General features: G+C 40.5%; 1 protein-coding gene and 1 non-coding gene across 3 annotated transcripts in view; both read left to right on the forward strand.

Annotated features, from left to right (window-relative positions):
- MLH1 (mutL homolog 1) overlaps positions 1–26,802 on the forward strand; it is a 45,110-nt gene that overhangs the window by 7,084 nt on the left and 11,224 nt on the right. For both annotated transcript variants that reach the window (XM_063114784.1, XM_063114786.1), the window contains exons 4-14: positions 327–400; positions 2,010–2,082; positions 3,201–3,292; positions 4,721–4,763; positions 4,909–4,997; positions 6,993–7,105; positions 9,446–9,539; positions 10,916–11,069; positions 17,794–18,167; positions 19,897–20,045; positions 25,799–25,907. In XM_063114784.1, coding sequence (XP_062970854.1) covers positions 327–400; positions 2,010–2,082; positions 3,201–3,292; positions 4,721–4,763; positions 4,909–4,997; positions 6,993–7,105; positions 9,446–9,539; positions 10,916–11,069; positions 17,794–18,167; positions 19,897–20,045; positions 25,799–25,907 — 1,364 coding nt within the window. The remainder of the gene's footprint in view (positions 1–326; positions 401–2,009; positions 2,083–3,200; positions 3,293–4,720; positions 4,764–4,908; positions 4,998–6,992; positions 7,106–9,445; positions 9,540–10,915; positions 11,070–17,793; positions 18,168–19,896; positions 20,046–25,798; positions 25,908–26,802) is intronic.
- On the forward strand, positions 2,155–2,229 carry TRNAI-AAU (transfer RNA isoleucine (anticodon AAU)). The gene has a single exon. It is a non-coding gene; the product is annotated as a tRNA-Ile (tRNA).

Below are 26,802 nucleotides of genomic sequence, written 5' to 3' on the forward strand. Positions count from 1 at the left end.
TTGTTTTGTCTCAATTGCATAATTTAAAATTTACTTTTCTAAACATATAATTGCTTAGAAAAAAAATAGTTCTGAGTAACAGTATACAGAATTATGTGGAGTGATTCCCTTATTCATTTCTGAAGGCAGGTTTTTAAATTATTGGAAGATGCATTACTGAGAATATTATTAAATATGCCTGTAGTTCTACTACCTGAACACAATTGCTATTAACACATTAATGCTTTGGTGTGTTTCCTTTTGGACTTTCTTATATATATATTTTTCCCTTTGTCTAATAATTGTGCTGCAGATTTTTTTTCAGTCCATTTCCTTTTCTGCCTTAGGCTTTGGCCAGCATAAGCCATGTGGCTCACGTTACTATTACAACCAAAACAGCTGATGGAAAGTGCGCATACAGGTATAGTGCTGACCTCTTTTACTCCTATGCATTCACCCTGAAATGTGTGTTTTACCTGTATCTCAAAGTAAGTTCTGTCTAAACACCAGCATTATGGGTTTTTTGGCTGAGATCTTGGGTAAGTTTTCTTTCTTCCCAATGGATAAATTGATGATCCACAGGGATGATTATTAGGTGGTACTTTTACTTCATGGATTCTTAAAAGGTAAGATATAACATATTACAAGTGTCTAGCAAGGCGTCCATTGCACATAGGTATTCTGATCAAATGGTAGCTGCTAATATTATTTCTGTCCCTTTGCCCTTCAGTGGGTTGTGGCTTTAGGCTGATTACAGGGCTGTGGCTGGGATTATAGTTCCTTAGCTGGCTCCTGAGCCACCTGTGCATACCTGAGCTGGCTTGTCTTCCCAAGAGTGACTGCAGGGTGTCTGTTGTGCTGGCACAATTTTCAGAGGCTAATGAATGATCTTGGAACAGAACAAAAATGGGATTTTTTTTTAAAACCTTTGTTTTTATCATCACTGGCCATTCACTAGTTGAAGACAGGTAGGAGTACCTAATTCATGCCAAAAAAGAAAATTTTCTTTTAAATTATACAGATTGTTTGTAAATTAAAATAGAAAATAGCTTCAACAAAGGGCAGTTCTGCCTGTTTCTGGTTGTTTTCAACAGACAACTATGTGAAGTAATGGAAGGTGTAGCATTTCAGAGTATGCAAAATTGATGCTAGCAGAGTGTGAATTCTAAGTGCCCTTGGATCTGGTTGGGCTGATATGATTAGATCCCCTCTCACAAACTGGGGAAACAGGAGCGTATTAATGTCTCCCTAGATAGCCTGGTGTACAAGTCCTCTTTCACAAATCCCCTTTCTTGACCTCTAGGGTCCTGTTTATGCCCCTACCTGAAACCTCTGGTGGTTCCCCTTCTGTGGTAGGATGAAATCCAGAGTCATCATCTTGTTAGCCAGTGCCCTCACCTTGTCAGTCCACCTTTCCAGCTTCTTTTCTCCACACATTCCCAGCTGCCATGTATCCTAAAGCTTCTGTGCTTTTGTTTATGTTTTTCCTTTCCTGGAAAGTCTTTCCTGCTTTCTCGACCTGAAACTATTCCCTGAAGCGCAGATGAATTATCATCTCTCCTGTGATATCTTCACCCACTCTCAATCCCACCCTAGGCTGCATGGACACTTCTCTAGATCACTTAGCACATTGTTCTGCACTTAGGTAAAAGTCTATCCCCTCAATAGATCAAGAGGTTTCCAAGACCTTTTTTATTACTAATGTTTCCGCAAGCCTGCCATATGTTCGCTCCTCAATAAATGATTGCAAAGTTACTGAAAAATTTTACTGTTGTCTTAGGCAATAGCAAAACTATTGTTTGGTAACTCAGAACTCAGCAACTGAAAAGCAACAATTGCTAGAACAGGGGACATTTTTTATCCAATTAGAATGATAATGGAAGTAGTAGGAAAATGGTAAGAAATGAAAATGATGTATAACATGACTATATTTTCATCTGTTGTTGGTATAATTTTCTTTTTTACCCTTTAGGTTAGTGTCTATCTCTTTTTCTATTGGATATTCATAATCTCTTATATTCTCTGTTTAGAGCAAGTTACTCAGATGGAAAACTGAAAGCTCCTCCTAAACCATGTGCAGGCAATCAAGGGACCCAGATCACGGTAAGAATGGTGCATGGGAGTGTATATTGTTGAAAAGAGCTTGTATAAATATTGAAATGAAAAATAAGGGCTGGCCAGTTAGCTCAGTTGGTTAGAGCATGGTGTTAATAACACCAAGGTCAAGGGTTCGCATCCCTGTACTGGCCAGCTGCTAAAAAAAAAAAGCAAAAACATAAAATTGTCTCTGAATTTTCAGGGTAATAATAAAATGAATTTTTCCTAGTTAATAGAAGTCCCAGGTATCACCCTCTAACCAAGAAAAATGATTATTGGCTTTTGTGGCGTGGGAGCCTGCCCACCCTCTTGTACTTTTTAAGGGACTGGGAGATTCTTTACTGGTATGGCAGAAATCAGTGGCAGTATAGTTGGCAGTGAAAGAACATTAAGTTTGGCTTCAGAAGATGTGGGTTAGAGTTCTTTGTTACTCAATTGTTGTGTATCCAGAGGCAAGTCATTTAACGTCCCTTACCCTCAGTTTTCTCATCTATCAAATGGAACAGAGAATGCCTGCCCACCTTCCTTAAAGAGTGTTTGGTGAGTCATATGACTGTCATTAGTCAAGAGGAAGTCTATCATGCTGCCTTATTTCTATAGTGCATCCCTTGGTTTCTTTTCATTCTGTGATCCCACAAAGCACCCTGTTGTCATGTGATGCATCCCACCCCTCCAACCCCAGCCCTGCTAGAGCATATCTTTTTAAGGCCACTCTAAACTGTCTAACCCTCGGACATGATGAGGCAGGCAGGAGGCAGAAATGAATGTGTGCTTCGTAGTGCATGTTAAGAGGAATCCTGTACCAGGATTCATGTGCTCTCCTGAGCAAGACTGGGCTTTGTCTTCATATTTTTAGCACAAACCAAAAATACTGACATAGAGATATCCCCCAGTACATATTTGAGAAATAAATGAAGGAATGTGGAAGGCAGGAAAAATATCTTATAATTTTTTTGTTAATGCTGCTCTATCCCTTGCCTCCTCCCCCCAGTCAGTGCTTAGAATGTGCTGTTGGTAAATATAATTGTATTCACTATCTTAAGAACCAGCTTTAGGTGAACAGCTTGGGTCTTTATTTCCATGTACTTCTATGAATTTACAAGAAAAATCAATCTTCTATTCAGGTGGAAGACCTTTTTTACAACATAGCCACAAGGAGGAAAGCTTTAAAAAATCCAAGTGAAGAGTATGGGAAAATTTTGGAAGTTGTTGGCAGGTACAGTCCAAAATCTGGGAGTGGGTCTCTGAGATCTGTCACCAAAGGAATGGGTTCCAGTGCTTATAAATTGAGAACATTTGCTGAGCTAGATGGCAAACAGCAAAACTAGCCTACCAGTTGCTTCTGGACGAGGTTTAGTCTACCAGTTCTGGGCTTTTTCTCAGACTTCCCAGGAAAGAGCAGTTGGTCTTATATCGATGATGGTTCTTTGGTGGTATGCAAAACCCACTGAGCTGAAAAGAAATTTATTGGAAGGCTAGGAATTACTCACCACATGGGAAGAGGTGTGGACAGCTGCTCCTTGGAGAGAACAAGAACCAGGGTTGCTTCAGGGATTTAATGTCATGATTCTGTTCTAATTGTTTTCATTCTTTTCCTGACTGCTTTAGAGTCTGTTTCCTGGGAGAGTGCATCTGATTGGCATAGCTTAGGTCACATGACAGTGTACCCACATCTTTGGGGAGATTTCTTGATTAGCAGTCTTACCAAAGGTACATCAAGTGGAATGGGAAAGAGGTAGTAGTTTCCCAAAGGAAGATTAGAGGCTGTTATCAGAAGAAGGAGGGGGGATTCAGGGCAGATGAAAACAACATTATGTCCATGATAGATTTAATTCACTGCTACAAATGGCCCCAGCATGGGCTCTCTGAACCCATGTGTCCTTGAATTGTAATAGAGATGGGTTAATGTGTCAGTGTTTCTAGAAAATCTAAAATGAATCCAACATTTGCCTGTAATAAAATGGCTTATATGTCAAGTTTTTTGTTTTTCCCTGAAATTGTATAAATCAGTGTTGGAATATTCATTATCTCTTGAAAATAAAGAGATCAGCTGTTTTGGTTATAGGTGTGGTAAAGTGAAATATTAATTGTTGTTTAATGAATGCATTTTGCTAGATACAATCTTTCAGTTCATGGGTCCCATGAAAGGGGAGTAATAAATAATGACTAATGAAGAAAAGGCTGAGAGATACTGGAACAGAACCTAGGGGCAATGAAGAAGCTGATGAAGGTGGTGTATTTGAGGGCTCAGAGAGAGAATAAAAGTGTGCAGGCGTTGTTAAAGCTAGGTTCTCCAGATGTTCTTGAGGCAACCCAGACCTTTTGAGGCTCTGTGAAAATAAAACTGCAGGTGAAGAAAAGATTGTGGTAAGATATCCTTGAGTCTAGTAAGCAACCTGTAAAAGCAGGTAGGAACCCTGTGTTTTGTTTGAATCAGTCACATTTAGCGGTGATATCTCCATAAAGTCTCTGCTGGTTTGTTTTCCTGTGGGTAAAATAGGATATATTGCGATAGTTTTGTATGTACATATGTTTGTTTAGGTCGTTCAATTCCACCAATTTATTTAATTAAACGGGGGCTCTGACATCTGTTGTGCATTTGGCCACTCATTGCTTACTCTTTCATCTTGTTTTTCTTTTCCAGATATTCAATTCACAATTCGGGCATTAGTTTCTCAGTTAAAAAAGTAAGTTCTTCATTCATGGGGAATAGTATGTTATGAAAAGAAAAATGGAGATTTTTAATAGTTTGCCTATGGAGATAAGGATATGTTTCAGTTACAACCATGGCACAGTAAATCATTTGTATCTTCTGTACGGTTTGTTTTTCAGCAAGGCGAGACAGTAGCTGACATTAGAACCCTACCTGGTGCCACAACTGTGGACAATATTCGCTCTATCTTTGGAAATGCTGTTAGTCGGTATGTTGATAACATACATATATAAAAAAAGCTTTTGCATTCCTTTTCTTGGTTTATCATTCTATCACTTATTGTGGAATCTGTCAGGATAGTACCTGCCTTAAGAGTTTGCTTTAGTCAAATATGCAGGCTTGTTTTCATGCTTCAGATTTGTTAATGGAGTCAGTATTTTATGTAATAATCAATATTTGCTGGGAGTGTGTTGTCTGCTAGATGCTGTCATTGTAAATCAGTATATTCTTTCTAGGTCTTTGTCTTCAAAATATTTATAGTGTAGTAGAATTCTGTCATACTCCAGTGCTCCCTCTTTTCCTTGCATTTTCATTATCGTTGCTTTAGGATTTCATGTATTTATCATTCAGCATTTATTAATTGCCTCCCATATTACAGGCTTAGTACCAGAAGTTAAGAATGTAAAGACAAAATATTTCCTGCCTTCAAAGACTAGATTTGCAAGTGCCACTAAATCTTCATTGTTAAGGAAAGCGTAAGAGGGGAAATTGCTTGCATTATAGATTCCCTCATGGTGCATCCCCTCTGCATGTAAAATCACCATTTCCATCGCATATTCCTAGCTAAACCTCAGGACTTTACAAAGCCCAACATGCCTATGTCACATTCTGAGAGGAAAAATACTGAGATCCTTCCATATATCAGGCATGCACCAGATTCTGTAAATACACAGATGAATAAGAAAGCCTCTCATTTCACTTTTCCCAAAAATCTTCAGCAGCAGCAGTCATCCCAGAACCCAGTTTTCTACTTTGAAGGACAAATTATTCATTCTTTGAGCTAAACCAAGTTCCTAACTAATTAACAACGAATTTGCTTTTCATTACCCTTTTCTTTCTAACTGTTAATGAATTAATTTTTAAAAAAAAAACAGCTGTGCTCCCAGAGCAAGGAGAGAGCTCTGTTCTACAGTATAACAACTTTTAAGAACTTCTTGACTAAATTTTAAGACTCAGAATTTGTTGTTATGGAATTCCTAGGGACTGTAAGAAATTAGAAATCCCTTGGAGCAGCATTTCCCAAAGCAGGTTTCCAGAATACTGGCCTCTTGAGACATTTGGGATAGAAGGGTTTGCTGGTTCAGGGTGTGTGGGAAACTGCAGCTTGCACCCTCCAGTCAGAGACTCACAGCACATACTGCTGCGTAAAAAGCTTCTGCCATCCATTCAGCAAACCCTTATTAAGTGCTATTTACTGGGTGTTGTGCTGTGTGATGGGGATATAGTAGTGAACAGAGCAGAAATTATTCTCGCCCTCAGAGAACTTTCTAGATGGAAAGACTCATGAAATAATTATCCCATTCTTTAGCAGATTGTGCTAGATGCCTCAAAGGGAAAATAAAGGCCATGATGGGAGAATCTCTGGGGTCAAAGAAAGGGATAGTCAGAGAAGGCTCTTCGAAGAAATAGTCCTTGAGATATGAGGGATAAATAGGAATTAGCCAGCTGCTAGTAGATTAGAAGTAGAGTTTTCCAGAGGGACCAGCGCTTGGGAAGGCCTTCAGGCAGAAATAAGTGTGGCTTGTCTGAGGCCCTCTTTTTCACCTATTTACCTTCCCTCCCCAATAAACACACTCTGGGGAACAACACACTGAGAGTACATTGTGCCGTTCAGTATAGTAAGGAATTCAGCAGGGATGAGTTCTTCTTGGACTCTCATCTTGGGGATTTAGTTATTAAGGTACATAAAAGTTTCAGCAAAATAAGGTCTCAGAGCTTGGACTCATTGTTTTATCCCAGCAAGTACAGTAGTTCCTGGCACATACAATAAATGCTTCAAAACATGGACAGATGAATGGACAGACAGACAGATGGATGGATGGATGGATAGGTGAGCCCAGAGGTCCTCAACGAACCAAGTCTCTAGGGTCCTCATTTGAAGTTAATGGGAAGGAGTCCTGTGTTTTCTAATTCTGATTGTTTTGTAATGTTTAGAGTTTTCTAGTGTTTTCATAAGCCTCAAAATTTTTTCTTTTTTAACCAGAGAACTGATAGAAGTTGGTTGTGAGGATAAAACCCTAGCCTTCAAAATGAATGGCTACGTATCCAATGCAAACTACTCAGTGAAGAAGTGCATCTTCTTACTCTTCATCAACCGTAAGTGAAAAATTACCAAATGGGGAAGTCCATCCACAGGGAATTTTATGGGACCATGGAAAAATTCCTAATACACAGGTTTGATTATACTCAAGGAAAACTGCCAAAGTTTGGTTTGGTTAGGAAGCATTTTTAAGTTTTGCTTAGCCCTTCGATGCTGGCTGTCATAGAGTCTGGTTCTTACCTGTAAGAGGGAGCCCAGGAGAGGGTGTCACAGGCCCTTGTGAGCCAACTCACTTTCCTTACCTGCTGGGATCGGAACCTTTACAAGCAGGCCCTAGGCAGAGCTTTGTTCTGCCCTTAGACCAAGGGTCACCGTTTGAAATTGCACCACAAGACACGGAGAAAGGGGTACCTTCGATATAGGCACTGTCATTAAAGAAATTTAATGCTAAGCCCCTTGATATTTTTAAAGAATGAGGTTTATGATACAAAGAGCAGTTCTAGAAATCAGGGAGGAAATTAACTAAATGACTTCGGATTTTTCTCAGATTTCTTTCCAGTCCTTATCTCTCTGCTAACATATTGCTTACGTGACTGTTACTTACTAAATAAATACTATTCTACATTCTGCTTCTTATAATTTAATAATATATTACAAGGTTTTGATAGTTACAGACCAACAGCAAATAATCCCAAACACAGTCTGACTCAGTTTTTCGTTTTGCATCCAGAAACAAGATGCATCTTTCCGTGTGTTCAGTTTTCATTATTGTTCAGTTTTCATTATTGTGTTCTTGTAGGTCCTTCACCTGTATTGTTTTAAAACACTTCATAGTAATTTTATAGTTTTTGTTTTGTTTGTTATTGAAAATGACATATCTCCCCCTTCAATTTACAGCAGTAACTGGCTATAAATGTCTCATGTTTCCCAGCAGTTGTTCAAAGCAATACAGGAACAGTGAGGAGAGACCCAATCATTTTATAGACACATTCTGTTAAACTGATTTGTGTTAGCAGGGTTTTCCCCTATTTCATTAGAAAGGACTTTAGCCTGATATATAACACAGGTTGTTTTAATCAAGGCTCAGAAAATGTTTTTCATTAGTTTTTTTGTAACCATGAAGAATAACTGCTATATAACACACATGCTGGCTACAGAGTAGAAAAGCAAGAATCAGTGTAAGTGCTATCTGACTGGCCTATGTCCACGTCTCTTTTGGGGCTGCTTACCACACAGTCTGTGCATTACCATTAGCTAATCTGTTCACGTTGTCAAGTTCCCAGGAGCAAAGAGGGGTCAGACCCTCTGGCATGCCATTCAGTTATTTGTATCCTGTGCACTCACTCAGGTGACAGGGGCAAAGAACACTCCTTTGGCATGTCTCAAGATCAGGAATCTCAGCAGAGGGTTTCCAGCTCTCCTTTTATTAGGTGCCCACACCTGCCTCAGGCCTGTGTTTTCAGGATACGTGTTACAGTGCTCGCTTCGGCAGCACATACACTAAAACAGGATACGTGTTACAGCGTACAGTGCCTCTATCGAAGAGGCCATGGGTGTGGTGAGTAGCCAAAGAGTAATAGTCTCCTCATGGATAAGATCGTGGCCACTCTTCTCAATAGAAATAAAAAGATGTGCATATCCTTGGCTACAGTGACACAAGACAACAGATTATCAGCAGGTTATCTAAAATCTGGGGAGAAAGGAGAGCTATGTTTTCTGAAAATAGATTTTTCTCTGATTTTAGTCTTATTTCTCCCAGGCTTTATTGTTTTCTACCCCCTCTAAACCTTCCTCATTTCCTAAATTACCTTAAACATACATTCAGACATTTGTACTGCCTGATATTCTGGAAAACTCATCCTTATCTTTCATTCCTCAGTATGGATATCCATCACTGTCAGAACTTCTTGAGCAGAATTAGCTGCTCCTTCGTCTCACCATTTAGCACACACATCACTATAATAGTGCTGACCACTTGAGGTTGGGATTATTATTCACCAGCGTGTTGTCTCCTGGCACTTGGCACATGTGACAGGTAGCCAGTATGTATCTGCAGAATGAAAAGTTTCAGAGCTGACGTCCTACTACCCACTGTGCCCAGCAAGGACAAAGCTAGTCCACATTGGCTGATCGAGGCAATGGGAGGTGGTGAGGCATAATTTATTGACCTAGCATGTTTTCTGCTACTTGGCTGAGAGAAGAGAGTCCCAAGCCCATAGTGAGATGGCTGGAAGTGGTGACAGGTGAAGGGGACCCTTTCTTCCTGGGGATCTGATGTGGATATCACTCTGGAGATGTTCTTCCTAAGATGATTTCATAGCTTTTTATGAATGTGTACCTGTAACCTCATCTCTCAGGACAGTTTTGAGCTGGTTACTGTCCTTCTATTTTTTCAGATCGACTGGTAGAATCGACTTCCTTGAGAAAAGCCATAGAAACGGTGTATGCAGCATATTTGCCCAAAAACACACACCCATTCCTGTACCTCAGGTAATGCAGCACCACACTTCTCACCCAAGACTCACAAGGCACAGGAATTCAATCATGCTTTCCTCTTTGAAAGAGATGGGCTTGCTGATAGCCGAGTCAGAGTGAATCCCATACACTACTGGCAAACAGGTAAAAGGTAGTTTTTCTTCTTTTATTCACTAATGTAGCAGAACCCCACTGAGAGCCAACCGTGTGCCATGCCATACAAAGGTGAATAACATGTCTCACCCCTTCAAGAGGGGTCAACAGCTTATGGATGGAATAGAGACATAGCTGTGCTCAGGAGGTGAATCTTACTTCTTTCAGGGCCAATCCTAGAAGCCGAAACAGCTACAGTTTTCTATCCGTGAAAGACAGTCTTCTGCTCTGTGGAGATTCTTGTGTTAGCCTGTCTACTGTTGATTGCCCAGAGGTTCACTTAAATAATTTAGCAATCAGATTTTAGCAGTCAAAAATAATTTAGTACTTGCATTATACAGACCAGATCCCATAGTTGGTGTTTGAAATACAAAATAAATGTGAGGTACCTTTGCCCTAAAGGAATTTACAGTCTCAGAGCTGATTTATGGAGGATCTTTTCCATTGTTTCTGGTTCTGCTATTGGCTTGTCTATTTCACATCCTTAGCATTTTTATCACAGCATGAAGAAAGATCACTTTTAGTAACAGGGCTATATTTGTACAGGGCACAGTTTATACCAAAATGTCTTTAATCTGAAATCTTTTCCCTCTGAATAGAAATTGTGTTAATTTCTTTTGTTCTAGTTCTGATTGAAATAGCGGGATAGAAATTGTGGTTAAAAGTATATTTTAGGGCTGAGCCCGTGGCGCACTCGGTAGCGTGCTGCGCTAGCAGCGCGGCGTCGCTCCCGCCGCCGCGGGTTCGGATCCTATATAAGAATGACCGGTGCACTCCCTGGCTGAGTGCCGGTCACAGAAAAAAAAAAAAAAAAAGTATATTTTAGATTAAATGTAGAATTGTTGACTCCCTCATGTTTTTCTTTGCTTGGTAATAAACTGGTCAATTTATCATCTTGGTTCGTCTCTATATTTGTCAGAGTCCAAACAGGAGATAGAAACCATACTGCAATTTGAGCAGGGAAAGTTTAACATAAAGAATTCCAAACAGGAGATTAGAGTAATAGGGGATTGGATAGTAAGAGATGAGGAGACAGGAATAGCAGGTATAGAGAGCAGCCATTACCCCTAGGGCTGAGATAAGGTCCCCTCACATACACACCCACTGCCCACCCCCCTCTGAGATGCAGACCTCGTAGAGGAGAACACAGCTGCCTTCTGGCCACCATATATACCATGTTTGGATTCCCTTCCACCATCCCCCACTGTCTGAGGTAATTGTTTTTTTTTTCCTACCAGTTTAGAAATTAGCCCCCAGAATGTGGATGTCAATGTGCACCCCACGAAGCATGAAGTTCACTTCCTGCACGAGGAGAGTATCCTGGAGCGGGTGCAGCAGCATGTTGAGAGCAAGCTCCTTGGCTCCAACTCCTCCAGGATGTACTTCACCCAGGTTAGAGCGCCTGTCACCCCGCTCTTTCTCTGATTCCTTTACCACTTCAAAATGTGCCCTGTCAGACATGAGAGCCCAGATTTTTGCCTTTTGCTTTAGCACTTTCTTTGCAAGTACACTGTGACTTTCATAGTTTTCTTTTAGTAACAATTCCTTCTTTGAATCTAATTGTAAAGGAATCATGCTGTTGTCCCTGGGCCTGGGGTCATAAGGCCTGAGTTCTCTTCTTCACTTTCCCTTCGTCTGGGACCTTAGACCAACTTCCTAGGAAAACAAACTATCTGAAAATGGAATAGGGCACTTCTTCAGTGCATTTTTCTGCACTGGAGATGTTCAGGGGGAGGTTGATGCCACCTACGCCGGGCAGAGTGGAGAGCTATGCCCTGAAGAGGCAGTGGCAAGGGTGGAAAGAGCAGGGGCTTCAATGTCAGTCAGCTGTGGGTCACCAGCCATGTGACTAAACTTCCCTGGCCTCCATGTCTCCCTCACTAAGGATAGAATTGATCATCCCCACATCCTAGGACAATTACAAGCAGTAGGTGAACCGTGAACACAGAGTATCTGGTACAGGGCCTGGTATCATTCATGTTATTATAATTATCTAGGTTCTAAGTGCATATTATTCTAAGTCACTTCCCTTCCCTGGAGCCTCAGTTTTCCCATCTGTAAAATAAGCAGGTGGGATACTATGCTCTCCAATGTCTCCTCCCAGTTTCTGCATTAAATTACACTGACTCCTGCAAGCAGAAAGTGGGCTTCTGTGAGACCCCACTTCACAGAAAACTTTTTAAATTACTAAGTGAATGAATGCTTCCCATAAGAACATCCACATTTGTCACCTGGAAAGAACCTAGGTGGGAGATGACATGGGCACTAAGCAGTGAGATTAAGACCAGCTAGGACAGCCCCACCATCTCTGGAACCCATGCTCCTGATGATTGTTAGGGTAGGTTGCTACTGTGATACCTGAAAGTGGTATGTGTCAGGGGGTAGAAGGAAGTTCTGCCTGGAAACCAGCCCTCATTCCTCTATTTGATGGGCTCTTGGTCCCAACATGGGCCCCAGGTCTTATACAGTTAGCAAGTGCACAAGGCCTTGCAGTGCCCATGGATGAGGTTAGGACATACATGCTCCCCTCCCCCCAGCCATGAGGGTTAACATGTCTACTGTGGGTGAAGCTCTGGGAGCAGTATCTGATGCAGAGGAAGTGCTCAATAACAGTTGGTTGGTTTTATATCTGTTGCTGCTGTTGCCCACTTAGCCTCAGCTTAACTGCTGAGAAGCCCCCTTAACTGCTTCTCTTAACTTTCCCTCCTTCCTCAAATAGCATTGAGATGCCCCAAGGAGACAGACATTGCGTTGGGTACATGGGAATGTGGTATAAATGTTCCTCCTTTCACAGAGGCGCTCATGGTCTCCTAGAGAGTACATCCAATGAGAGAGAAACAGAGACTCAGGGGAGTTTATAGGAAGGAGTCCTGTCCTGTCAGGGAAAGGAAGGAAGGGACATGGATGCTGGGACCCGAAGCCTGAATAGGAATTAGGTGGGCCAGAGGGGTGGGGGAATGAAAAGGGTGTTTCTGGCAGAGGAAGCTGCATAGATAAAGGCCTGGGTGTGCAAGAGAACTTATGTTTGAGGATCTGAACATTCAGCACGGTAGGTCTGATGTTCTCCACGCTGGCTGCCATTAGAATCAGCTGGCGAGCTTTTAGAAAATACCAGTGCCTGGCCTTTCCCCAGACCAATAAATCATTCTTGGGTGGTGGGGACTGGCCATCAGTATTGTTTAAAAGCTTCTCAGGTGCTTTCATAGCAAGGATTAAGCAACGCTGGGCCTGAGTGTAGGCCTACTGCAGATAGCCGCAGTGGTAGAGTCAAGGTTGCAGAGTTCAGGTCAAATGGTGGGTTTTCATCAGGATATTAAAGAGTTTAGATTTTGACTTGATGGGAATCAGTGAGATCTGCTTTGCATTTTATGAAGAGCTCTCTGGCCGCAGTGTTGGAAGTGGATGGGAGAGGAGCAAGATGGAAACCCGCAGTGATTTGGAAGTGGTGAGGGGCTCAGGACACAGGCAGTAGCTCCATTCACTAATAGCTGAGAATTTCAAATTGCCAGGACCTGGAAATGGGTTGGCCGGTGGAGAATGGGAGGAGAGGCCCAAAGTGTTAGATGAAGATGGAGAGCATATTGCCCAGCCCAGAGTGATTACCCTTCACTTTATCCCAGTTGAGGTCCCATGCTACAGAGCATGGAGTGAGTCTGGCTCCATGGAGAAATGAATCTCTCAGTTTGCCTCCTTGTCTTATCCTGGATGAGTCAGATTCATTTAATTCTGTTACATTTTATTTTCTGGTAGAACTCTGCATAATCCTGACCAGTGTGTCTTCAGAAGGAAAGTGCTTTTCTGGATTAGAGGGAGTATCTGTCTGCTGGCGCAGTGACACCAGCCTTGAAGGCTCCTTGCTGTCATGGAACATGCTGTGGGTGGTGGGGTCCAAACAAAGTTGTCCCTGTTCCTATGGGCTGGTCAGAATACCCTCTCTCCATACCCACAGCAGGTCACACTGGCTCCTGACATTTTGACCGTGGAGCCACTGCTTCCTGCTCCCCAGTTTGTGCCTTACACTCCACTGCTTAGGGCCAGTACATCAAAAGCCCTGTTTGGCAGTGAAGCCATTTGGTATGGAAATCATGAACCGTGGGGACACTTGCAGGTTTGTTCCAACTTCATCATATTGGATAAGGTATTTCACTTTTTTGGGCTTTAAAATTACTGTTTGTAAAGTAGTTATGTTAATTTCTCTTCCCAAAATCCACCTGTGGATATTGCAAAGGCAAATGAAGTAAATGCATTGCAAGGGTTTTCAGTTGTCCTGGAAGAAAGGCTTTACCTTTGTGAACAGAGTGCTACTTTAATTTTTTATCTTGACTATTTCTTAACACATATAAAAGTAGATATTACAGCACATATCCACATACCTGCAACTCACCTTCAACAACCACCACCATTTTGCCATCTTTGTTTTCTCTACTGTTCTCCCATTTGGAGATGGGGCAGGGAGTATTTTAAAGCACATTCCAGACCTTTATTTCTTCCCTACTACTTCATTATGCATCTAAAAATATTTTTTTCTTATATAACCAAAATGTCATTTTACACACAGTAAAATTAATAATAATAATATTTAATATCCAGTTCATATTCAAATGTCCCAATCATCCAAACAAGATCTTTTTTATAGTAACTTTGTTCAAATCTATATCCAGTCAAGCTTCACTCGTTATATTTGGTTGTTATGTCTCCTAAATCTCTTCAAAGTGTCTTTGAAGCTGAAAGAGTCACGTTTTCTCTTGTTCCCATTGGGTTATTCTACAGGTTTCCTGTAGAATAATGCAAATTTTGGATTGGCTGGTTGCTCTTTCTTAGTGTCATTTAACTTGTTCTAATCCTTTATATTTCTTGTGAACTGGAGATTAGATCCAGAGTTATGATTATATTCAGATTCTGTTCTCTTTATTGCATCCCAGCAGGAGGCGCCTAATGACTTACGTCATTTTGGGGGTAAGAATTATCAGTGGGTTCAGCTGTTGACAGTGTAATTCCCTCATTGTGATGTTACCCATCAACATTTAGCTTAATGGTTTCACCATTCATTGACAACCATTATCTGAACCAGTTATTTCATTAGATTTGCAGGATTATGATTTTCTGATTTTATCATTTCTTCTGTATTAACTGACTAATTCTTCTGTATAGAAGAATTTTCCTTCATTTGTTAGAGCTATTTGGTTATCCTGAAATGCAGTTCATACTGGAAATCAAGGCCAGTGTAGTCTATCCCTCTAGTTACCAATTTTCAGAAGAAAGAGTTGGTGTCCTAGCAGTTTTCAATAGTGTTTAATGACTTGTTCCTTTCTCTTTCTCTCTCTCCCTCTCCCTCACTCCCCACTCTCTTTTTCTCTTTTTCTCTTTCAGTATTTTGTCATATCTGTTAACAAAGGAACATATTTTTATTTATTTATTTATTTATTTTTTTCTTTTATGTCTTTTTTTTTATTTTTTATTTTTTATTTTATATATTTTTTTTATTTATTTATTTTATTTTATTTTATTTTTTTAATTTTATTTTGTCGATATACATTGTAGCTGATTATTGCTCCCCATCACCAAAACCTTCCTCCCTTCTCCCTCCCCCCCAACAATGTCCTTTCTGTTTGCTTGTCGTATCAACTTCAAATAATTGTGGTTGTTATATCTTCTTCCCCCCCCCTGGTTTGTGTGTGTGTGTGAATTTATATATTAATTTTTAGCTCCCTCCAATAAGTGAGAACATGTGGTATTTCTCTTTCTGTGCCTGACTTGTTTCACTTAATATAATTCTCTCAAGGTCCATCCATGTTGTTGCAAATGGCAGTATTTCTTTCGTTTTTATAGCTGAGTAGTATTCCATTGTGTAGATGTACCACATTTTCCGTATCCACTCATCTGATGATGGGCATTTGGGCTGGTTCCAACTCTTGGCTATTGTAAAGAGTGCTGCGATGAACATTGGGGAACAGGTATACCTTTGACTTGATGATTTCCATTCCTCTGGGTATATTCCCAACAGTGGGATGGCTGGGTCGTATGGTAGATCTATTTGCAATTGTTTAAGGAACCTCCATACCATTTTCCATAGAGGCTGCACCATTTTGCAGTCCCACCAACAATGTATGAGAGTTCCTTTTTCTCCGCAGCCTCGCCAGCATTTATCTTTCATAGTCTTTTGGATTTTAGCCATCCTAACTGGGGTTAGATGGTATCTCAATGTGGTTTTGATTTGCATTTCCCGGATGCTGAGTGATGTTGAGCATTTTTTCATATGTCTGTTGGCCATTTGTATATCTTCCTTAGAGAAATGCCTACTTAGCTCTTTTGCCCATTTTTTAATTGGGTTGCTTGTTTTCTTCTTGTAAAGTTGTTTGAGTTCCTTATATATTCTGGATATTAATCCTTTGTCAGATGTATATTTTGCAAATATTTTCTCCCACTCTGTTGGTTGTCTTTTAACTCTGTTAATTGTTTCTTTTGCTGTGCAGAAGCTTTTTAGTTTGATAGAATCTCATTTGTTTATTTTTCCTTTGGTTGCCCATGTTTTTGGGGTCGTATTCATGAAGTCTGTGCCCAGTCCTGTTTCCTGAAGTGTTTCTCCTATGTTTTCTTTAAGAAGTTTTATTGTCTCAGGGTGTATATTTAAATCCTTAATCCATTTTGAGTTGATTTTAGTATACGGTGAGAGGTATGGATCTAGTTTCATTCTCCTGCATATCGATATCCAGTTATCCCAGCACCACTTGCTGAAGAGGCAGTCCCTTCCCCAGTGAATAGGCTTGGTGCCTTTGTCAAAGATCAGATGGCAGTAAGTGTGTGGGTTGATTTCTGGATTCTCTATTCTATTCCATTGGTCAGTGTGTCTGTTTTTATGCCAGTACCATACTGTTTTGGTTATTATCGCTTTGTAGTATAGCTTAAAGTCAGGTAGTGTTATGCCTCCAGCTTTATTTTTTTTGCTGAGCATTGCTTTGGCTATTCGTGGTCTTTTATTGTTCCATATAAATGTCTGAATAGTTTTTTCCATTTCTGAGAAAAATGTCTTTGGAATTTTGATGGGGATTGCATTGAATTTGTATATCACTTTGGGTAGTATGGACATTTTCACTATGTTGATTCTTCCAATCCAAAAGCATGGAATATCTTTCCATCTTCTTGTATCCTCTCTAATTTCTCTCAGCAGTGGTTTGTAGTTCTCATTATAGAGATTTTTCACCTCCTTGGTTAACTCAATTCCTAAGTATTTTATTTTTTTGGTGGCTATTGTACAAAGGAACATATTTTAATCAATTATATGGTCCTTTTTCTTTCTGGTGCTCAGATTATCCCGTCTTAGTCCAATGGAAGCCCCTTCAAGCTGGTGCCCTTGTCCTTTGTACCCAATTCCATTAGTCTTTGTAAGTTTCCCTGTTTCTGGCAAGACAAAATGTTACAGGCACTCTTTGTATTTTCCTAAGTTAAGCCCTGGAATTGGCCATTTTTCTAATGACCTCTTATTCATTTTAGTGGAGAATGATATTTAGAGACTATAATCTGGGATCTGGAGATCTTCATTGCTACTGGATGCTTATTTCTTTTAAGCCTTTCCAGTGGGCAGAGCTAGGAAATATGTATATTTAAAAATAGACATTAGAATAATAGTTGCCAGGAGCTAGGTGTGGGGGAATGGGAAGTTATTGTTTAATGGGTACAGAGTTTCAATTTGGGAGGATGAAAAAGTTCTGGAGATGGATGGTGGTGATATTTGCACAACAGTGTGCACATACTTTATGCCACTGAACTCTAACTTTTAAATGGTTTAAATGGTAAATTGTATGTTGTGTATATTTTACCACACAAAAAATAAAGTTCTCTTATGGCAGCAAAAAAAAAAAAAAAAAGACAAAAATATGAGAACTTTATTTCATTCCAAGCTAATTTTAAGTTTATAAGGATTTTGCTTAATTCTTGAATTTTATACTTGTAAACTTTTTATTTCATACTGCAAACTTTGGTCAGAATTGCTTCTATTATAATTCTGTAATGACAAATATATCTGGCTCCAGTTTCTTTCGCTAGTACTGTTCCATTTAGAACCTGCACATTTATACTTCATTTCCGAGTCTTGCCACTGTTGTCTTTTTTGATACAGACTTTGCTACCAGGACTTGCTGGCCCCTCTGGAGAGGTGGTTAAATCCACAACAGATCTGACCTCATCTACTTCTGGAAGTGGCAACAAGGTCTGTGCCCAACAGATGGTCCGTACAGATTCCCGGGAACAGAAGCTTGATGCATTTCTGCAGCCTCTGAGCAAGCCCCTGTCTAGTCAGCCCCAGGCCATTGTGCCAGAGGATAAGACAGATGGTTCTAGTGGCAGGGTCAGGCAGCAAGATGAGGAGATGCTTGAACTCCCAGCCCCTGCTGAAGTGGCTGCCAAGTATCAGAGCATGGAGGGGGATGCAACAACGGGGACTTCAGAAACATCTGAGAAGAGAGGACCCACTTCCAGCCCAGGCAACCCCAGGTATGGCCTTCTGGGAAAAGTGCAGCTTGCCTTCTTCATTCTTTAATAAAACTGCCTTCTTGCTTTTGCTTTTCATGAACCACTTGCATCTTCTCTCTGCCTAACTTGCCCTTTGCCTCCACTAGGACAATGCTGTACCTTGTCACTGTCTGTCTTTGACCATGACTTGAGTCAGAGGACCACATTGTCCTCTGAAATATCTTAAATGTCCACGGTTCTAAGCATTAGTTAAAAACCCATCAGAAAAAAAGATTTATCTTTTACTAAAGAATTTTGGTAAAGCCTCAATACCAGAGATGGCTAGAGAGAGAAGCCTAAAATATCCAGAGGATTCTCTTTCATCCTACCCAAAACTGCTTTCACTTTTCTTAGAAGAAACACACTTTCTGGTCCAACTTATAAAACTCCCTGAAGTATGTGAGCTAGCAGTGAAAGAGAGCTAGAGAAAAGGAGCAGGAACAATAATAATAAAGACTGTCATTTAATTTTGAGCATTTCCAGTGTGTCCTCTGCCAGTACTATACTATACAGACATTATTTCACTGACATCTGTAAAGTGGATATTCTTTATTTAACACACACAGGTACTGAACCTGGAGCTCATGGTGAAGTCATTTGCCCAACACTACATGTTCACTTGTTGACTGACCACCAGAAACACTGGCATTAATTGGACGTTTGAACTTGGACGAGTTACTTAACTCCACTTTGCTCATTTCTGAGTCAGCTTAGCAAGACAACTCTTAAGGATTTTTTTTCCAGAGAATAATAAAGTGCTGATATTTATTGAGCATCTACTTTGTACCAGATACTTTACATACATTATCTCATTTAATGCTCTTAACAACCCTGCAGCAGAAGTAATACATGTCTTTATCACTTGGGGAACTAAGTGACATGTACCACACAGCAAAGAAATTCTTTTAAGCCAGAAATGAGTTTGTATTACTCCTCTGCTGAAAACCTTTCAGTGGCTTCCCATTGCACTTGGGGTAAAACCGCAATCCCTTACCCTGCCCTCCTTCCAATACTCCACTTTCCTCTCCCTCATGGTGCTTCTGCCACACAGCTCTTCTGGCCAACTAACCTGACTGAGCTTCATCCCCTCTAGTTGCCCTTGCTGTTCCCTCAGCATGGTAAAGCTCTGGCTTCTTGTCACTCAGGTCTCAACGCAGATGTTCTTTGTCCATGTAGTCTAAAGTTCCCTATCCTTTCTCCTTTTCCCATTCTGTTATGTCATTTTGCTTTATTTTCTTCATATCATTTATTGCTACTTAAAATGATCTTTTTTCTGTTGCTATTTGACTCTCCCACTAGAAAGTAAGCATCATGAGAGCAGCCATCTTGTCTCTTTTGTTCATTGTGGTATGTAGTTGGTATATCTATCTAATGGGTGGATAGATGGAGGGATGAATGGATGAGACTTGACAAGGTCAGTTCACTTGCTCAAGGCCCTGTAGCTCTCTAGGCTGAGCTAGACTCCAGATTCCTGCTACGTGCAGCAGTGTGGCCAGATGCTGGGATCTGAGGGTTGTCAGATAAGCAATGTGCCAGAGAACAGACTGATCATGGTGGCCTGCCACCAGCACAGGGATCCCTCCACAGCCGTTTTGAACCAACACAGACAAGCTGTTCCCTTATCCAAAATGCAATACACAAAAATTTGGCTGAGTTAAAAAATAAAAATAAAAAATAGTAATGAGTTGCCACTTCCTTTTCTTTATTGCAGAAAGAGACATCTGGAAGACTCTGACATCGAAATGGTGGAAGATGATTCCCGAAAGGAAATGACAGCAGCTTGTACCCCCCGGAGAAGGATCATTAACCTCACCAGTGTCTTGAGTCTCCGGGAAGAAATTAATGAGCGGGGACATGAGAGTACGTAAGTGCTGAGGTCTACCTGGGACTTCGAGGGCCTGAACTGCTAATGTTAAGGTTTTGGAAATACAAAAGCATTCAGGTTGTCAGAGTGGCCACTCCAGCGTGCTGGGAAAAGCCTCTCTTTACTAACCCAGAGAAGCATCAGCTTAAAGACAGTTTTCAATTTGGAGAGAAGGGAGAAAAATAGTTTCTGTTTTAATTAGAATTAACTAGTATTCTCATTAAACCAGAAGAGTCAGAGTAAAAGCAGTCTTTTCAATAATTTTCAGTTTGTTTCTGTTTTAGATAATAGCAGTGTAATAATCAGCAAAATTCTTATCCTGTGGAATGAATGGAATGTGCTGTTGCTAAAAGTACACAGGCTTTGGAGGTATAACTGAATTCAAATCCACTTCTACTGTGTGACCTTAGACTCATGACCTAACCGATCTTTGCGTTAGTTTTTCCTCATCTATAAAATGAGATTAATCTTACCCTTGAAAATCATTGTGCTGAATAGAGATACAATGTAAATAAAACACTTGTTGCAGAGTAAGGAATCAATAGATATTTTTATATTCTGAAGACAAAGTAATAAATCATTATGATCTTCAGAAATGGCTTTTGAGAATACCTGAGTGTAAAGCCTCATTTTGGTCTCTGATACTTCAAAACTAACTTAATGGTTTCAGGAATTAAATAATCACATAATTAAAAGGAGGGCTTGGTACCTCCCAGGGATGAACTGACTCATGGATTGAAGTGTGTAACAGTGAATTCACCCTAATGGCAATGCTGACCCTACTTTATGAGTCACAGAGAAATGCTCCAAGTACAGACATTTCCCAGGGCTCCAGTTGGCAGCTGTGCACTTGGATTTGCATATTTAGCCATGGTCTTTCCATTTTTTATCTATTATACTTTTTATGATTAAACTAGTTAAATTTCAACACTGTTACAAAATGTGTCTTAATATGATGATCTGAATGAATTTTGAAAAGAAATGAGTATCTAAGGAGCAATTCATTACCTTTCCCACTAATCTTCAACCTTTTAAAACAGCTGCTTCTGACTCAGTGGCCTCTTGAATTTTTTCTCTAACTCAGTCACCACTTGTTTGAGCTAACTCAGGAATGCCTCAGTTCCCCTTCCTTGTTGATTCTCGTTTCTTAGTACTCTGGGCCTTTGTTTACATGTAGAAAAAGATATGTAGGGCATCTCTACATTTGGACAGGCTGTACCCTTCCTGTGACTGAGGTTTTGCCACTTACAGAAGTGGCTGCCAATTGGCTTCTGATTTTTATTTCCATGAACATTTGCTCCAGTTGCTCTTTCTCTCTGTTATTAGCTCTCAAGCTGGGAGCTTTTAAAGCAATTTAAAATAATATAAGAAAGGTGGGCTGTTACTTGATTTATTTAGCAGTCTTCCTCACAGCAGTTTTTATTGACAGACTCCCTCAGATTTAGAATTTACTGAGTTTCTTTAAGAGTTTGGTTTGTCTCCCTTAAATAGCAAAGCAGGCTATTTAAAGTTATGATTTCAATAAATTTCTGAATAGTATCTAACAGTTTTTAGTGCTATGTAAAATCAACCTACATCAAGTTTGGTCAGGTTTGGAGTCTTGCTATGCTAAGGTGATGACTCTAAATGGTCTAAAATTGTTATTTTCATACACGCTATCTCATGTAATTATAGAATAGTCTTGTGAGGAAGGCAGAGCAGATACTGTTATCTCTGTTTTAAAGATGAGGAAAATGGAATGGAAGATGGAGAAGACAGATTAGTTGGAACCCCAGCATACAAAAATGGCCCAGATACATGCCGTGATGGTAGTGGGTTCTTCCTGGCCGTGGCTTTCATGCAGGACACCTAGTCCAATGTTTATATGCAAAACCAGGTCAACAGCCTGTGCAGGACTAGCACACCAAGAAATTCGGATCCCTTAGACTGAGGCTGGTGTTGCCAGACATGCCGGTGTAGGGGCTTACAGAGGGAGTAGCTGTCTGTGATATGGCGAGTGGAGTGAGCACTTGCTTTGGAGCCAGAAGAACTCTGCTGAAGTTCCTGCCACTACACCATTCACCATAGCCGATCAGAAATTTGTTCACCTTTTGGGGCATGGTTTTCTTGCGCTGTAAAATGTGCTACTACTACAGTCTTTATTAGGCTGTTGTGATGATACATAGATATTGTTGTATATGTTTTGTAAGCTCCAAGGCACTGTTCGAGGGGAGGGCCTCTGCCATGGACCCTGCCTGCTGGCATCTGGTTTACACCCATAGCCCCAAGCTGGGGGAAGCTGGTTGTCTTTGAGTTGGATGCTGTACAGGGATTTCTGTGAGGCTCAGATTTGGTGAGGAAGGTCACTAACTTTAATAGGCCAGCAGCCTGGCTGCTCCCTGATGGAGTTGTTCCCCTACCCTAGGAAAGAAGTAAGAGAGACTTTCCTGTAAACAGTATTTTCAGTTGCACTTATTTGTGTGGCTGTTTCATCAGTGAATTGTCTATGCAGTTTCTTGTCTCTGCGGGTCTCTTGAGCTCACTGCCTTGTCCTTGGTGCCCAGCAGAGTGCCTGGCATGTGTACTCAGTAGATATTTGCTAAAGGAGTGAGTAAATGATTGAGAAGAGCAGCCCGGGAGGTGAAGCCCTAGAATCTTTATTCTAGAGGGATGTCAAAGTTGAACACTCAATCAGATAACTCTCTTGAATTTCATGGAGTTACCCATTCCTGGTGGGCACACTTTAAACTAACAAATGAGGTTAATTTTGGAAGACCCAGTATCCAGTCACATTCTATGCAGTCAGGCTCATTTCAGGGATTAGTAACAACTGAACTTACTTATTGCTGGTCCTATATTTTGATCTGTTAATTAATGGTAATAAGGAATGTCATAAGCTATTTGCTATCGTTTGAATGTGAAAATTTGCTCAACATTTTTTGCCCCCAGATATTCACAACTTTATTTTATTTTCTTGGTCTTTGTTGAACAGTGCTACATCTAAGTGTACATACTTTTAATATGGTTTGTCACCAGGTGACAGTTTCATTTGGCCCATGAAATCAGTTCAGCAAACATTTGTTAAGTATCTTCTCTGAACAAAATGCACTGTGTCAAGTTCAGAGGTCAAAAGCAGATGAATAAGCTATGAGCCCTCCCTTAAAAAAAAAACAAAATCATGGTGTTTTGTGGGGATTGTTTAGTGAACAACTGAGTGCAATGTTAGGTAGAATGGAAAAATTTCTGTAACAGAGATAGAAGACCAGTTCAGCAGGAACCCAGGGAGAGATCTCCTAAGGGGACTGAGAGGGCACCTTGATTATCCAGGCAACAGCAAAGACACTGGCATACAGGGGCTGCTGGAAGGCATCCGGAGGGTTGTGGGTCTTCTGCCCTGCCTTTCCTTCAGATTTGGCTTTACTGCTGCTTAACTTGCTGCTTTGCTTGCAGAAAAGCATGCTGAGACCCAAGGCCTCGGTTATGAACTCAGATGTGTGATTTGGCTTTGAAGGAAAGAAGGATTTTGTCCCATTTTGCTGTTCACAGAATGGCAAATTTCTACAGACGTGTAGCACTATGATGATATTTAGGTTAGGAATCAAATAGAGGTCCTTCAAGTCCTGGTAAGAGGCCATGGAGAGGTCCAAGAAACCTCCAAAGCCCAGAGAAGAAAAGCCCTGTGCTTGGTGAGCAGGCACCACTGCCCTTCCCTGTCCTGCTGGTGGGGCTGCACTTCAGCAGCTGCAGGTACGTAGGAGCAGCCCATGGACATGCTGTGTGGAAAAATATCTGACTTTTTTTGAGTGGATTACACTGCTCTCCCTTTTCTCCAGTGCCTCAAGATTATTTGATGTTCTCCAGCTTTTAAAATAATCATTTTTCCGCCTACGCAGAACATCCTGTAGAGACATTGAATTTCCAGTGGGAATGGAGGGAACTCTTATTCTAAAAATGAAGAAAATAAGCCTCTTTTTATCAGGGTGGGGGCTGGGGAGAGTGTTACAGAACTTATGTAACAATATGAGAATTCACTTGTTTTAAAAAAAAACAGGTTTTAAAAAAAAAGTATAGTAAAAATTATGTACAGGTTCGTTGCTGTGCCCAGACCCATGCCCTGTTTTCGCCCACCCCTCTTCTCTCTCACCTGCTTTTTGGTGATAGTGTTTTTACTTCTTTCATCAAAAAATATATATATACACACACAAACACACACACACAGAGGCAAACATATACAGATATGTTGGTAAATACAAAATCATATTTTTAAAATATGTGTACCATCTCCTGAAAAAAACAAATGGACACTTGTGAGAACACCCACCTACTTAAGAAATAGAACATTACTATCATCTCTGAAGCTGTTACATGCTTCTTTCCTTTCCCATCCCTTTGCCCTCTCCCTTAAAGGTACCTACTACCCTAAATTTAGTGATTATTATTTCCTACCATTTATTATAGTTTTACCACCTATATTTGTATTCCTTAAAAAAAATTGTTTAGTTTTAGAAACTTTGCATTTTATATAAATGGAATTATACTGTATTTTTCTGAAATATATACGAGGATACTTCAAAAAGTTAATGGAAAGATTTGTATTATCTTATAATACTCTTTTTCCATGAACTTTTAGAAGTATCCTCAGACACACACACACACACACACATTATTTTCCTAAGGTTCATCCATCTTGTTACATAAAACTCTGGTTTACTTTTTCTGTGTAATAGATTTGAATTCATGAATACACAGTTTATTCATTCTGTTGCAGGACATTTGGAGGACTCATATGGCCTTAGTCCCTGCCTCCTCACATCCCACCCCAATTCCCAGCCATGAGTTGATCAGTGGCTTGGGACACTGGTTGGGAAGCTCTACTCTAGGGTATATATGCTTAGGAGAGTTACTGCTGGGTCATAAAATGACAAATTGTTTTCCAGAGGGGTTGTATTTATTTATACTCTCACCAGCAGTGAACAGACGTTGCATTTACTCTTTCTCTCCAATATTTGATATTGTCAGACTTTTTCCCAGTTTTGTGATTGTGAAACAGTAGCTGATGGTTTTTATTTGCATTTCCTTGGTTACCAGTAAAGTTGAGTAAGTATAGTTCCTCTTCTGTTAAGTGCCTATACAAGTTTTTTGCCCATTTCTCTGTTGGACTTTTCATCTTTTCTAACTTATTTTAAGAGGTTTTTTTTCTTATATTCTAGATAGTGATCACTTACATGAAAATATCTTCCTCCAGGCTAGGGCTCTTCTGGTAACCCTCAGCAAATGGGCTGCCCAATCTTGAACCTTCCAGCCACCAGAATCATGAGCCAAATAAACTTCCTCTCTTTATAAATTACCCAATCTCAGGTATTCAGTTCTAGCAACACAAAACAGAGTAAGGCAGGTCTCAGTTTCAGGTATTGGCAAGTGGTCTCTATTAGACTCCCCATTACAAACCATTACTAGGCTTCTTTTTCCCACCTTCAGAGCCTGTGAAAACAAAAGTTTGTGATTCCTGGGGTTCCTCTAGTGTTTTCGGATGAAGGTGAGTTCATCCAAAGATTCATTGCTTCTCTGGGTTCTAGATTTTGATCCTTAGTATTCCTTAATCTCTCAACAATTTCTTGTTGCATTTTAAGAGATTAATTTTCAGCAGGAGGCTTAGTTTGCTTGCTTGTTTGGCATCTCCAGTTTTGGTGCTTGGTTCTTGGGGCTGTGAAGAGGTATTGGTTGGATTTCATTACTTACTTACTTTTTGTTTTTTGTTTTTGTTTTCCAGCTCTCAGGGAGATGCTGCATAACCACTCCTTTGTGGGCTGTGTGAATCCACAGTGGGCCTTGGCACAGCATCAGACCAAGTTATACCTTGTCAACACCACCAAACTTAGGTAAATCAGTGAGTGTGTGAAAAAAGCAGAATCGCTAGAAGAATGGTCCAGGGAATACAGACACAGAAAGCTGGGCAGAGCAGCAGGAGGTAGTTGGAAAGGGCACAGGCGTTGGAGTCAGACAGATGTGGTTTTAAATCCAGGTTTGACCATTTCCTATTGATATGACTGTGGACAGGTTACTTTCCTAAACGTGTCAAAGTTCTCATCTGTAAATTGGGATATTACTGCTTAATTTTCAGTATGTTTTTTGAGGATAAGAAATAACCTGAGAAGCCTGGTCCTTGGTAGGTGCTCAGTGCTCAATAAATGTTGGCTGTGAACCAGGTGTTGAGGGCCTAGTCCTGTTAGAGAATTTTAGTATCTGCTGCGTGCAACAGGGTACTGTAGCAGATGCAAGGAAAGAAGACCTGATGCCTTCTTTCCCCCTAGCTTTGAGAATGTAGCAAAGGCTTATGTTAGCCACCAAATGAGCCAGTGGGTTAATCAGCACAGGAAAGGTGCTATTTGCCTAGTGCATAGATGATGACATTTCTGTTGATTGTTTCCAGGGACCCTAGTGGATGATTTCCTATTGAGTCTAGTACCTATGTTAAATATGTTCTCAAATAGGTAATACATATGGGAAGATGCTGCCACCTTGCATCTATCAGAAATCACTTATCCACTGTGAGACTTTGCCTTTAAGCCCTGCTGTGGTTTCAGGGCGCTTCTTGGCCTTGTGACTGGGGCAGCCACTTTACATTGCTTGGACAAGCATATGAGATAAAAACCTGTTTGCCATCCCTAACCTTGAAACTGCCCCAGTCCAGAAGCTTACCACTGGCGCACATTACCCCCTTGGATATTCAGAACTCATTCCTTCTAGGCTTGGAAACCCTTCTGGTACAGCTTC

The sequence above is a fragment of the Cynocephalus volans genome, chromosome 11, assembly GCF_027409185.1.
Source record: "Cynocephalus volans isolate mCynVol1 chromosome 11, mCynVol1.pri, whole genome shotgun sequence".
NCBI lineage: Eukaryota > Metazoa > Chordata > Mammalia > Dermoptera > Cynocephalidae > Cynocephalus > Cynocephalus volans.